Consider the following 14,094-nt stretch of genomic DNA (forward strand, 5'->3'; position numbering starts at 1 on the left):
CTCCCCGCAGGGCTGGACACTCTGGGCCGGACCTCCTGCCCCCTAACCGTTTGCAGGGAGCTCTCCCTCCATCAGACCTTCCCTCCGGGATCTGAAGACCCCAGGGAGCGCGGCCGCCGGAGGAGGAGCAAGGTTTGCCTCCGGGAGGGGGTGTGGGTAAAATTGCAGTGCGCTGTCAGATTTCAGCAAATGCAGATTAAAGTTGAGATTAATTTGAAACTGAATAACAAAATCAGCCCTAATGAGGAGGCTAAGCCGCGGCGAAAGCTCCCGGCCTTGCATCATTCGCCTTGTTTGTTTATTCAGAGAACAAAGCTGGCATCCCTGGGGTTTGGCCAGAGGCCCCGCCAGCGAGCCTGGGATGCGGGCACCCTGCAGCCACATGGGCCACTCCCTCAGGAAGGTCTTATCGCGGAGAACAGGATGGGGAGGGGCACCAGAGTCGGTTCAACTCCTACTGCGTGCCCCTGGCTTTCCACAAAGAGGTGTCAGCTAATATTATTATCTCGCCCGTTTTGCAGAGGGGAATGATACTTTAGAAAGCAGGTGACTAGCCCAGGGTCCCCTTGGGTTTTAACCCAGGCCTACTGGGTTGGATGCCTGGCTGGTGCCTCAGACACCTCCCCCCTCCACTTGCCAGGGGCCTGGGCCCTCTGCTTTGACCTCTCACCTCTCGGAGGAGGAAGTTTCACTTCCACCTCTGTGGGAGAACACCAGATGCGGATCCGTGATTGGCGTCTGCTGCTGTGCGTGCCCCTCTGCCAGCGCCAGGCAAAATGCTCGCCGTGACCTGTTTGCTGGTTGGATTTCCTGCAGCTTAGATGTACCAACCACATCACCACGTCCACCTCTATTCTCCCTTGTCTTTTAGAGACGGGGAAAGGCCGGTGTCAAAGTGCCACTTGCAAACATGGGTCACAGATCGGGTCTGCCCGGGCGTCCCGCCTGGCACAGCAGAGCCGGCTGCGCCCGGGAACCAGTGCTCCCGGGCTCCGGGGCCACGGGAACCCGCATGCCTTTCTCTTTACTTCTGCTTCTCAGCATCTGATCACCAGGCATCGCTCCAGCCCTCTCTGGTAGCAGTAAATGAGAGAGAGAAGGAAACAGAAAGACAACGAGAGATATAGACCGATATGGCACAGGCTGCCAGCTGGACATTGCCCTTAAAGAAAAAATGTAACCCTGTGCTGGGAACACTCTTCAGGTTATTAAAATCCCTCCCAGAGCCTCGTTTTTAAGCAGATCTCGGAGAGTAGGCCATGGTGTGGTGGTACCAGGCGTGAAGGGACAGATGCCCTCCTCCTGGAAATGGAGGTGGTTTTGAGCTGATCGCTAATGTAAACACAGTGAGGCCAGCACACTTGTAGTTCGCAACTTGTGTGCATTCAAGATTGTTCCCTCGTGTAAATTGCTGAAAGGGAACTCGCCAAGCCAGAGGCATGTAAATAGTTAAGGTTTTCGCCACTTGTGATCGAATTGCCCTTCAGCTCAGGGGTCACGAGGCACCTTGCCCTGGCTGTCACCGGGCACGACTGTTTAAGGAAAACCTTGCCAATCGAGTAATAATGTTTTCAGTACTTTTGCAACGGAAAAGTACATTTTCTCGAAACAAAGCCAACTCTGCAATGTTTCGGAAATGTGGACTATTTTTCCCACCCGGAATGCCACCCCTCATATATTTGTATTGTCTGAGGCCCCGCCTCTTTGTATTCAGACTTATCCATTTGTACCTGGATGCCATCACAGGGCACAGACTTCCAGGCTTCGCTCTTATTCTCTCACCTTCATTTTGGGAAACATGGCCAGGTGACTGTTGGGATGTACATCGTATGCTCAGGGCTTTTCCATCTGTTGAATCATTTTCTTAAGTTCGGAGTACAGGGGAGCCCGGGTGTGCAGACATCCTCAGCGCTTTTGCCTAGCACTGCCGCTGGCACTCCCCACGCCTGCACCCACCGCCAGGGCCCCCGCAAGCCAGGGGTGAGACTGCTTCCTGCTCCCCCAGCTCGGAGCATCCTGCTCTTCCTCGCAGCTTTGTGCACAGTCACGTGACTTTGTTCTGTCACCGTTTCTTGAGACAGGGCATGGTGGGAAAGCAGGGGCTTTGGAAACAGCTGGCCTGGGCCCACATAGTAGGTGTTCAATGCGTATTTGTTAACTGCAGAGTCGTTACAAAACAACTACTCTGTGCCAGGAACCCAATATGTTATTCCACTCCTACAACCACTCCATTGTCGGAAGAATTCTCCTCACTTTATCGAGGAGGGGGCAGCCAGGCTTAGTCAGTCCCTGGTGGGATGGATGTCTTCGGGCAAGTGGCTTACTATCTCTGAGCCTCAGGGTCTTCGTGTTCAGCGTGGAGGGCCGCGGGAGGATGACCTGAGCTAAGTATGTGGCCCGTGCTCGCTGAGAGGTGAGCAGTGTTTTCAGCCCCTTCAGGCAGCCCTGCTTGCATTGGGCCGTCTCGGAGGGATATCGCCTCACAGTCACTAATGTATTCTCAGGCGGGAGGGATGGCTCTTTATTTGAGAAGTGTTTCTTATTCTGTTTAAAAATGTCTTTCTGTTTAGGGCATTATGATATCAACGATGCCCTTGTGAAGCAGTCGCCGACGACTCTAGCGTCCTGTTTTAAGTCAAAAACTGAACGTGGATTAAAACTGACATCAACCGTCCCGGGGCCCGGTTATTACAACCCACATGATCACATCAAAATTCCGAAAAAGGCACTTATCACGTGAGTCCTGCTGATCCTGAACTTTCTTTAAAAAAAATATATATATATATATATATATATATATATATATATATAATTGCTTTTTTATAGAGAGGAAGAGAGAGGGATAGATAGTTAGAAACATAGATGAGAGAGAAACATCGATCAGCTGCCTCCTGCACATCCCATCCCCTATTGGGGATGTGTCCACAACCAAGATACATGCCCTTGACCAGAATCGAACCTGGGACCCTTCAGTTCGCAGGCCAACGCTCTACCCACTGAGCCAGACCAGTTAGGGCCTGAACTTTCTTTTGAAAGGCGGTTCTGGGAAGGACCCAAACATGAGTAGAAAAGGGAGGGGTGCCACTGCTTGTCAGGACGCTGTGGCAGGTCGCGGTCCTTGCTGACTCATAGTAGGTGCTCAATAAGTGTGTGTTGCGTGCCTACTACGTATTGAGCAACCACTCGGTACCAGGAACTTCACATCGTGCCCGATTATCATAGCAATCCTGTTGTAATGACTCTTCCTGGAGGAGGAGCTGGGCTTCAGGGAGACAGAGATTTGCCCAAGTCCACAGGCGCGCCAGGTGCTGCTGGGAACCAGGCCCGGACTGCCCGGCTCTTTCCGTGTTCCCCACGACGCTGTGCCCTCCGGAACTGACTATCCTGTTCCACAGGAGACACCTCCGCCGGGCGGCAGGCACGCGAAGCAGGGGAGCCCGTGTAGCGTTGTGCTGATCGGTGAAGTGTCCCTTGGCTGGGCTAAAATCGAGATGCGCAGTTTGAAATAATCTCACGAAATGGCCTTTGCATCTGCCAGTCCACAGGCCCTGGAGGCTTCTGGTCCTCCCTGGAGGCTGTGGAGCTGCGCAGATGAACAGAGCACCGTACACCCCCCGCCAGGCTCACCTGGGGCAACGCAGGGCCAGGCAGGGGCGCAGGCGGCCGAATGACTGTCGGGTCGGTGGCCACAGCCGGCCTCGCCAGCGGGGCAGTGCAGTGGTGCTGGCTCGTCCCGGGGTGTCTGGGGTGCACTGGCTCTCCGTGATGCTTTGTGAACAATGGATCCCTGGTTAATAAGCCTCGGACACACTGCTTACAAACCCTCTGCAGGGAGCGGGGCTTATTAAGGGCTCTGAGAAGGCTTGCACAAAGGCACCCATTAAGCCCAATGTCTCTTAAACTCAGGCTCACCGGTCATCCAGTCAGAAACCCTAAGGTGTGCCCTGACCGGGAATCGAACTGAGTCCTCCTGGGTCATAGGCTGCCACTCAGCCACTGAGCCGCACCGGCCGGGCTGGACTCCGTGTCCTGAGTGGCGCCTGTAGGGCGGATGCTGTGCAAGGGCCGGTGGGTTGTTTGCGGCCAGTTTGGGGCTCCTTGTTGAGGAAAGGCCGCGGGGGGCCTCTGCTCTGGCCGCTGTGCTGACTCCGCAGCTCCGCGGCCTCACCCGCTCCCGAGCGCTGCAGAGCGAAGGGCCTGCCCGCTCCCCACCTCCAGGTCCTGAGCTCTGGTCACCGTGTGACTCAGCGTGTGAGACAAACCGTTTCTCCCAGCTCAGCCTTCAAAGTGGGAGACAAATCTTTTCAACGCCTGCTCGCCCGCCGGGAGGTGGAACTTCCTCTGATATCTCTCTGACTCTGGGTCTACCTCTGGGAGCCCCAAGCCACTGGTTTTGCAGAGACATGCTGCCCTGTCACAGCTGGGTCCTGAGAATCAAGCCCCCAGCTCCCCTTCAATGTGGGCGATCAGGAGGGACCCACCTACAGTTCCCCTGGGGTTTTCAATTAGATATGGGGCTGCTTCTTCCCAAACGCTGTAATCTGTCACCTGCTGCCTGCCAAGCAGACACTGCATTCCAGCCCGGGGCCACGGCTGCCCTGTAATGAGGAGAGAAATTGCCCCTTTATCCCTCCAGACCCTGGGAACCCCCGAGGCAGAGTCTGTGCTGGGAGTGTCCCCGGGGTCTCCCTGCCGCCGCCCCGGCCCCCGGTGACCTGCTGAGCCCGCTGACACACTCATTCTTCTCAGCGACTTGCAAACAGCTCACCCTGGAAGCTGCAAACACACTTAATCCCGCTGTGGCCAACCCAGAGCTTTGATAGATGTTTTCTTTCCACGGGGCAGGGCCAGGGAGGCTTTTATAACTGAGCCATGAGGCTCATAAAAGCCCGTCCCTAAGCTCTGCGGGCTGCCCCGGGTCTGATCCAGCCTGACCCTTGTGATGGGCCCAGCCCGGCAGCCACACCGAGGGAGCAGCCCTGGCCGATGAACTTATCGGGGGGAGGGGAGAGTGAGGTGGGGTCCTGATGTCCTGGCTCCCCCACTCGCTCCAACCCCTCTGCTTTTCTCTGCTGCTCAGAAATAGGGACAGGGCCCCAAAGATGAGTCAGACACAACCTTCTCCCTTAAGAGGTAGTCCAGCGAGGGGCATAGGAACAGCGAGATGTGTGCAGAGAAAGGAATGGCTAGAATGTGTGGAGGGGCCGGCTACACTGATGTTATCTGGGGCCATGCTTCCAACAGGCCAAGTGCAGGCTCACCGAGGTGCTGGAGCAGGGTGAGAATCTAGGTTCACCCCCCCCCCCCGCCCTCCCCCCCCGGCCCATCCCCCTCGGTGGTGGGAGAAGCGTGGCCCGGAGGAGAGAGGCTGCGGCCTGCCAATCCCCCTGCAGGAGGAGAGAATCAGCCTGCTTCTCAGCTGTGCCAATCACACACTCGTCTAGTTTCTGGGAGTTCTTTGAAGAGGTGACCCAAACCGGAACCCGGAGCAGCCAGCTTCTGTGTATAAGGGGAGAGGTGGCTGACCGCACACTATACCCAATTCTCCGCTTTCCTATGGCACCTTTGTTCTAAACATAAGCATGAAAGCCAGCTGTGGGAGCCTCAGGACGATTGGCTGTGGTTTTTCATGACCACCCCCTCCCCCTGCAGTGGGAGCGTCCGCCCTCTGGTGACTCTGGGAGGGAGGCCCCCCTTCCCGGAGGCCCGGCTGCTCCTCTGAGACCAAGCGGCTGGGCAGAGGGCGGGAGGAGGCACAGCAATAGCAACGACTCGTTTCACTGAGCACTTACTGTGTGCTGGCACCGCGTCAGGTGCCTTACATGCCTTTTCTCCACTCACCGCATCCCGCAGAAAGAGTGGGTGCTGCTGCACCTGGCCACAGGGGGACAGGCGAGGGGACTCGTCTGAATCTCTCTGCCAGGGAGACACTCAGGTCTGTGTGACTCTCCACTCAAAAATTCCCGATGCCTTCCCCGATTATTGGGCCCCGGGGGCTTGGGTCCTGGGCCCGCATTATCCCTGACGTGCTTTGCTCTCTGGGGGATTAGTTTTCTCTGGGCACCGATTTCTTTAGCAAAGTGAGGAGGTTGGCTAAGCCGCTCCAGGTCCCCACCTGCGCTCTGAGTTTAAGAACGCCCCTGTTCTATCCAGAAGGTGCTGGCCACAGGGCGGCAGCGTCTCCGTGGCCGGGATCCCAGGGCCCTCCTCTGTCCCGCTGGCCTGGCTTCAGGCTGGGTGAGCCCTGCGGCTGCTCAGTGCTCGGAGGACTCCTCTTCCCTGTCGGTGAGAGACCGGGGAGAAGCCTCCGGTGTGAGGTGGGAGTGGCAGCCCTTCTACTGAATGGCTGGGAGAGGAGTGGGATTCCTATAACAATCCCAGAATTCCCTGGGCAGCCCAGCGGACCCTCTTTGAATCAAGGGTTGATGGAATGTCACAGCTGGAAGGGACCTCAGAGGTCATCATCTCCCACCTCCCTCGTTTTGCAGATGGGGAGACAGAGGCACAGAGTGAATTTGTGTCAGAGCGAGAGCATATGTACAGGCTCCACGTCTCTTTCATTCATTCTCTCAGCACCAGGCGTGAAAGACGGAAGGCTCCCCTCTCCGAAGGAGGGGGAGATAGACCTGAAAACAGACCAAGGCAACGGAAGGGGTCCCTTAATTCTCAGGCCAGCATTTTTCTACTCCCTTGTCCTGCCTCAATAGGAAGATACGTGGTAGGGCTCTGGGGAGCCTACTAGTCTTGGGATGGCAAATCCCTGGAAACCGGGATGCCTGTTTTCTTTCCCTGGCCCTGGCAGACATCACAAGCAGATCACAATGCTCTTTCTTCATAGAGCCAATGCAAAGCCTGTGCTTTACACTGAGCTCCAGCCAGGCATTGCCAATCGAGCAGGGCTGACGATGAGGTCAATGCTGTCTGCCACTCCTGATGAGCTCAGTGACACCATTACAACAGCAGTGTGTACGGAGCGCTCCCGTGGTGCTGGGCTGTGTTTCCTGTACCATCTCACTGAGCCCTGACAACAGGCCTGCGCTGTGGGAACTATTATGATCGCCGTCGTGCAGATGGGGAAACCGAGGCCTCGGGCCCCCAGCTCACAGCAGTGGGTCCACAAGAAGCAATAGGTCTCCTGGTGCCATGCCCGGTCCCTCTGCAGACGGCGTGGTGCTGGGCAGGTCTTGGCCATGTCTAAAAACGACCATTTCCCCCATAGACTGTGCTGGTGACATCTTCCCATTTGGTCTTTTCTGAAGGAAACACCCCGTCCTGAACTTCTCCACCCAGCCTCTGTCTCTGCCCCTGAAGCCGACGCTCCCGGGCCCCGGGCAGTATGAGATTGTGGACTACGCGGGGCCCCCCAAGAACTTAATCTCCAGCGCATCGTTCGTGTCCAACACCAAGCGGTGGACAGTGGCGACTCAACCAGCCCTGCCTGGCCCAGGTGAGAGGCCTGTTTGGAATGACTGTGCAAACCAAACCCGGAATCGTCTGTCACCCCTGGGCCATCAAATGCCACTGATTTGTAGGTTGTTTGCCAAACAGGTTATAGGGGTTAGAGTGGACTTATAAGACTTTTTAGCTCACACTTTCTGAGTATGAAAGTTGTGGGGGTTGTGTGTGTGTGTGTGTGTGTGTGTGTGTATGTGTGTGTGGGGGTGTGTGTATGTATATGTGTGTGTGAGAGAGAGAGTGTGTGTGTGCGTGTGCGAGAGCGAGTGTGTGTGTGTGTGTGTGTGTGTGTGTGTGTGTGTGTGTAAGTAAAAGGGCTCTCAGAGCTGATCCAGGCCACGGATTCATAACCAAGGACCATGACCACCGAGAGGCTCAGAGACAGGCTCCAGGGGTCTGGGACTCTGACCTTGTCTGCAGAACATTCTCTTCCCGGCGAAGGGGCCATAGCTTCTGTCAGGTGGCCAACAAGTTCACGTTCTCACAAATGTTTTAAGCACTGGCCTCGCTTGGTGGAGTCACTTCATGGACGGGGAGCTGGGTGAGTGAGGTGCCCGCAGGTCTCGGGAGAGAGGGGCAGCCGGAGCACCCCCGCTCCAGGTGCATCCCCGCTGCCTGGTTTGTCAGGCACGGACCGGGGACTGTTCACTGGGCGGCTCTGTTAAGCCATCTAGTTCCATTCCCTTCGCTGGTGAGCCAATCAGTGATACCCTGTGACCTCGGGTATCTACCTGGAACCTATTTGGAGCTGTTCATAGAGCCCCTTAGCTGTTTACCTCCCCCTGACGTTGACAAACCTTTGCACGGGTCAGGTGTGCACGGACAGGTGTGCACGGACAGGTGTGCTGGTGTGCAGGTAGGGTGGCGGAGGAGGGCGGGGCTGACGCGGCTGCCAGGCCGGTTAAATCCAGTCTTTCAAGGGGCACGGATGCTGCTCCCACCCTGGGGCAGCAAAGGGTCTGGTGGGGAGACACCTTCCCCCTCCAAACTCAGGCGTGAGTAGAATGGAAGGCAGACAGGACAGGGAGGAAGGCATTCGCATAGCCTTGGCCTTGGAGATGCAATCAAGCCAACAAGATGGCAGAGGTTTGACCTTCAGGTCGTCAGTCCAGGCAGAGGTCACTCTGGTTGTGCTGGTGCTTCTGTAAGTGCTGAGCTCCCCTGGGCGGTCTCAGGAGGCCCGGGGGCCAGGGGAGACACCTGTCTGACCCTGCTGGGCCCGGACCCCTAAGAGCTGTGTGTCCGTGTCTTCTCTTCGCCGTGCATGGTGGGAGACACCTGGCACACGGGCCGGACGGTACCTCCTGGGCGTGAGCACATGCAGACATCTGCCTCCATGGCCCCAGGAGTGCAGATGCGCCTGGACTGCCATGTGCCCCCATCGGCAGCTTCCCAGGCAACCGACAGAGGCCCCTAGTTAGCCCCATCAGTGTCCGTGGGAGTTTCCCATCCCCCCGGGCTCGTTCCCAAGCCCTGTGGTTCTGGCTGCTGGTTTCCTGAAGAACCTGCAGGGTCATGGCTTTCGCTTTTCTGGAAATTTCTGAAATCAATCAAAACAAAACCCTACCAAGCTGACACCTTGTTTCTTTGAGAGTATCGCTTTACTCGGTCTTTTCCCTCCCAAATTTCATAGAAAGACTAGCTGTAAGTTTTGCTTTGTCAAAGAAGTGAAAGGGGGCTAAAGAAGGTGGGAAACCAGAGTTCGAGTCCCGCCTCCGCCAGTTAGGAACCAGATAACCTCGAGCTGTCCCCTCCTCTGTCCGCCTCCCCGCATGGATGGTGCAGGGGCTGGGACAGGGCTCCCCTGGCCTGGCCAGCTCTGACGCAGAACGAAAGAGACTCCCACAACTGGCCTCCTCCGTCTTCACGCTGCTTCTCTCTCCTCACAGCCACCTACAAGCCGGAGCTCCTCGGGAAGCAGTCCTTCCTCTACAACGAGGGCAACAGGTGGATCCCGGTGCTGTAGCGACCTCACCGGGCGCGGGAGAGCCCGCCCCCAGCCGCCCCACGCAGACAAGGAGCAGACAGGGCTGGCGGGGGCCGCTCTGCCGCCTGGCTCTGTTGTTGTGGCATTTGTCCTGGTCTCGAGCTGCCTCCTGGAGATTGGGCCCCACCCCTCTGACCCCATGGCTTCCTGAGAAGAAGAGGAGAGGACAGAGCCCCCGGTTCCTTCGCCAGGCACCTGTCAGGCTGCTGTCTGCCCCCTGCCCTCAGACGCAAGGGGCTCCTGACGCTCAGGCTCCAGGGAGAAGATAGAGGAGGGCAGCTGCCCTGCCGAGCAGCCTGGCGCTGACCAGGGCTCTGGGGCCCTCGTGCATGTGCAGGGAGACAGCACAGCCTCGGCCTCGGCTTCCAGACCCTCCCGGTGTCCCAGAGCTGAAGGCTCAGAGGCGCTTGTAACAGACACGCAGGGGTTGCCTGGGCTCCTTGTCCCCACCCTAAGCCCTTGGATCTCACCTTCAGGAAGAGCGTGGCAGCCAGTCACCTGGTGCCCCGTGCTCAGCACCCACCCCCAGGAGAGGCCGTGCGTGCTTCCCCGGTTCTCCGTTCAACAGCACGGGGGCGGGGCCCTGCTGGAGCCAGAGCCCGGGTTCCGGGGGGCACGGGAGCCACCAACTCCCTGAGCAGGTTCTCACTCTCACCCGGCCTTTCCTCGTCCTGGGCTGGGCTCCCAACCCCCCACTCAGGTTGGACACATCCTTAATGCATCTCTTCTGGCCTGTCATTTCCCCTCGGCAAGAGGAGAAGGTTCCCAAAGAACCAGGAGAAGGCAGAAGTAGCCACACACGCCTCCCTCCCCAAATGCCGGCATTCTCTTTTAGTTTCGTTAAGTGGAACTCTCCCAGGCAGCCTGCCCTCCCCACCGTGAGGACAAAGGCTCTCACTTCCCTTTCCCCCCTCCTTTGACTTTGCTCTGGAAATGCTACATCCTGGGCCTCCATGTCAAAACTGGCTGCTGATTGGCTCTCCACTTAGGGAGGGCTCGGAAGGATGGAATAACACCAATTAAATTGAAATCTTGCATCTCACCAAAGCTGGCCTCTGTGTGACCTCTGATTCCTGCAAGCGCCCATTGCTTTGGGACACGTTGGAGGTGGCGGGAGCTCGGTGTGGGAGCACGGAGTCTGGATCTGAGGCAGCCTGGTGCTCCCATCCCCGCAGGCCCTTCTCCTTGAAGAGTTGGATCAGAATTTGCAGGCCTCTGATCAAGCACTTCCAGGGCTGGGTGGGCAATGCATGGAGCACAACAGGTGATACAGGGATGGGGCCAGGGGTCTGGGAGCAGAGACTGCTGCCTACCTAAAGGGGCATCCAACTCGGGTCCAGGAAACTGTTGCCAGATCTGCAGGCCTCTCAACAGAACCTGGGAAATAGTTAAAATGTGCAATGTCTTGATTTGAGGTGTTTGCAACCGTGTTTCAATGTCAAGTTTTTTGTTTAGGCCAAAGGACACTCTTCTGCAAACCATCCGTTGTCCGTTGGAAGTTGGGGTTCTGGAAGATGCTTTCAAAGTGAGGCTTAGAGCTGTACTTTTTACAATGAGGCCAGACCCCAAGGCCTTGGTTCTCAGGCCCCTCTGACCTGTGGGAGCTGAGAGGGCCATTGGGCTGGCAGGAGCAGGCTCCAGGGAACATGACAGCCTAGAGTGCAGGGCAGAGTTGGCACGAGAACTCCTAGCCTTGGGCTCTGCCCACTGACCCCAGCTACGAGGTCCTCAGCAAGGTCATCCTGACCCTTCCAGGACTTCTCCACGTCCAGTCCGTGATCCCCAGGCCATAGCATTCAGCTGTGGGACCACGCAGGACAGAGAGCTGGGCCGGACGCCTCCGGGCGGGACTCCGGCTTCCCTAGTGCCCAGCTCAGTGCTGCCCTTCGAGTTGGGGCAAATGCCCCAGCCAGGAGCTGCCAGGCCGTGTTTACGCTCCCCCTCTCCTCCTGGCAGACTTTCACAAGAGGAACAAGTGTGGCGTTTGAAGTAATACATAGGCAGACTTTTATTACTAAATACTATATGAGTATACAAAATGCATAATTGAATAACAGCTAAAAAAATAAGTCCAAGAAATGTGCAATACACATTTTTTGAAATGATAAAAATGTATCCGTGAAAATATAAAATGTTGCATATATACACAATATATACTTAATATATTTATAACATAAATGTGAACGGTAAGTGAGAAATGTGTACAACAGCGAGCAGGGTGGTCGGTCGTGTATGGAGCAGCCACTTGTTCTGGCCGATCGGCTCTGTTATTTACATCGGGCACGGAGGAAGTCCATGAGAGAGAGGGCGTGTCCACCACAGTGTCTTTTCAAAGTCCTTTGCACTGAAAATCAAGAGTGTCCAAGTGACGTGGCCCCAGGGTGAGAGATCCGTGGTCTGAGGTCGATGGGACGGCCAGGGATGGGAGCGGACAGCGGCCAGGTCGGCTTGGGGAGAGGCCTGCACTGGGATGGGCCGGCGGCCCGCAGAGCGGCCCGGAGGAGGACACCGTCTGCCGGGCGTTAACCAGGACGGCGCTGTCCGGCTGAGGCAGGCGCTCAGAGTGGATTCAAGCATGAGTGGGGCTCGGGGTCAGGACTCCTCCCGGTCCCATCCTGGCCCTGGCGGCGGTGGCTCGGGCCCCTTCCCTCTGGGAAGGTGTTCAAGTAACGGCGCTGAGGCGTGCGGAGAGGTTGTGTGCGGCGTGGGCCCTGGCGGCGGCTCCTGGCCTGGAGCGCGCCCGCCCTCACAGCTCCTTCAGGGTGATCTGGATCTTGCCATCGTGCTCCCCCATGTCCAGCAGGAAGGCGACGTGGTTGCTGTAGTGCTGGATGATGTTGTTGTCCATGTTGACCAAGATTCTGGAAGAGAAGAGAGGTGGCTAGACTGGGGGAGGCCCCTTGCTTTCAAGGCCTCTGGTGACAAGGAGGACAGGGATGGTCACTACACAACAGGGACCCCCAAGATTTCAAGCGTCTCACACTTTCTCTCTGACCCTCATAACGACTTTCAGTGGAGGGCACAATGCCCACGTGGCCGAGCCACAACTCAAACCAGGCCTGCCAGTTACCATGCCCCCGACTGTGCCAGGGTGCCTCTCTCAGTACATATGAGCGTGGGCACTTTTGAGCAGCTAAAGGTAGACTTGGGGAAGACTCAGTGCCCCTCAGTCACCAGCCGGGCTGAGGACTCCAGCTCAGTGTGAGTCCAAGTGCAGGAGGTGTGGTGGGTGGACAGTGGAGACAGCGACCTGTCATTCGGATGTGCCTGAGCCCGAGGCGAGGGCCACACGAGCCCAGTCTGAGGCCCGTCCCCGGGAAGCTGGCGTCTCAGGGCCGCACAACAGACTCGGGGCGCTTGGCCTTCTCTCCCCACAGGCTTCAGGCAAGGACCTGGGCCGACCTGAGGAGGAGAACGCCCCGTGGCGGGGCCTCTGCAGGGGTCAAAGCCAGAGCATAGGGCAGAGGGCGCCCGCTCGGAGCTGCTTCCCTGGGGAAGGACCCAGGAAGAGGTGACCCAACCTGATCCTGTCAGGAACGGAAGTGAATTTTTGCCCGTCCACTCATCCATCGGTCAGCCCATCCCACCATGCAGGGCCTTGCTCCGGACAAAAACAAGGGTCACACAGAGACCCTAGAGCCTGTTCTCCGGGGGTTTAGGATCTAGCATGGCCCCGGAGAACAATATCTTGGTACCCTATGACTCTAGCTCATGATGGGGAAACTGAGGCTCAGAGGAGTGAAGTCATTTGCCTCAGGCCACACAGACAATAGATTGCCCAGCTGGGACTTGAATCCAGACTTTTGTCTCTCTTCACTGCATCTTTTTTTTTTTTTTTTTAGAAAGACACACACACACACACACACACACACACACACCCGTAAATACAAATTAGAAAGTGGCATATAGAAAGCAGGCAAAATTCAGGACTGGGGAGAGATCAAATGAGAGTTCAGATGAGGGCGGTGACCATGCTCCTGGCATGGTCACCCGGGAGGACCCCGGGGAGGCAGTTCCTTGTCCCCACTCCCCAGGGCGGAGGGACCATGGAGACTGCGGTGAGCGGAGGCCGTGTTTAGCCATCAAGCAGCTGCTGCTTTGGGGAAGGCGGTCTGGGCTCAGGCTGGGGCCAGTGTCTAACCACAGGCTCCCGCTTGCTCAGGTCAGCTGTAGCTCCTTCGCTTCACAGAGGGGTCTCTGGGGGCAGCGGGGATGGGGGGAGGGCAGAGGGGTGGCACTCTGTCAGTGCGGGGCTGTGTCACACAGTGGCACTTACAGTGTGTGTCGGGTGCCAGGTGCTAAGTGCCTGGGCGCACACACTGAGATGCCTCCCTCCCGCGCCCAGGCAGGGCCTCCGGGGGCCGGCGCACACCTGTGCACGAGGAGCCCAGACAGCCCCAAGGGCCCTTCCCCTCGGAGGTCAGTGACCCCTGGGCCCTAGAGGCGGGGTGTCAGGGACCGTGTCCCAGAGCTGGGCCTCTTGTCACTGCGAGTGCTAGCTGTCTTTTGTCCTGGTTTGCATGAAACCCCTGGCCAGCTGCCAGCAACAACAATGTGTTCGTCTTTCAAGCACTCAGCGGTGCTTGTAAGGCTGATTGCATCTCCTTTGTCCAGAGGACTTTAGGGAGGGTTCTGTGAGAATAAACTAGGCC

General features: G+C 57.3%; 2 protein-coding genes across 2 annotated transcripts in view; one reads left to right on the forward strand and one right to left on the reverse strand.

Annotated features, from left to right (window-relative positions):
* Nucleotides 1-10,486, forward strand: part of STPG1 (sperm tail PG-rich repeat containing 1) — a 34,264-nt gene extending 23,778 nt beyond the window's left edge. Inside the window, exons 7-9 of the mRNA XM_084875079.1 lie at nt 2,571-2,736; nt 7,260-7,447; nt 9,345-10,486. Coding sequence (XP_084731205.1) covers nt 2,571-2,736; nt 7,260-7,447; nt 9,345-9,421 — 431 coding nt within the window. The 3' untranslated portion in view covers nt 9,422-10,486. The remainder of the gene's footprint in view (nt 1-2,570; nt 2,737-7,259; nt 7,448-9,344) is intronic.
* A 942-nt stretch (nt 10,487-11,428) lies between these two features.
* Nucleotides 11,429-14,094, reverse strand: part of GRHL3 (grainyhead like transcription factor 3) — a 32,576-nt gene continuing 29,910 nt past the window's right edge. Inside the window, exon 16 of the mRNA XM_084874960.1 lies at nt 11,429-12,303. Within this exon, the coding sequence (XP_084731086.1) occupies nt 12,189-12,303 (115 nt within the window). The 3' untranslated portion in view covers nt 11,429-12,188. The remainder of the gene's footprint in view (nt 12,304-14,094) is intronic.

This window comes from Pipistrellus hanaki, assembly GCF_964339955.1.
Source record: "Pipistrellus hanaki genome assembly, chromosome: 2".
Taxonomy (NCBI): Eukaryota; Metazoa; Chordata; class Mammalia; order Chiroptera; family Vespertilionidae; genus Pipistrellus; species Pipistrellus hanaki.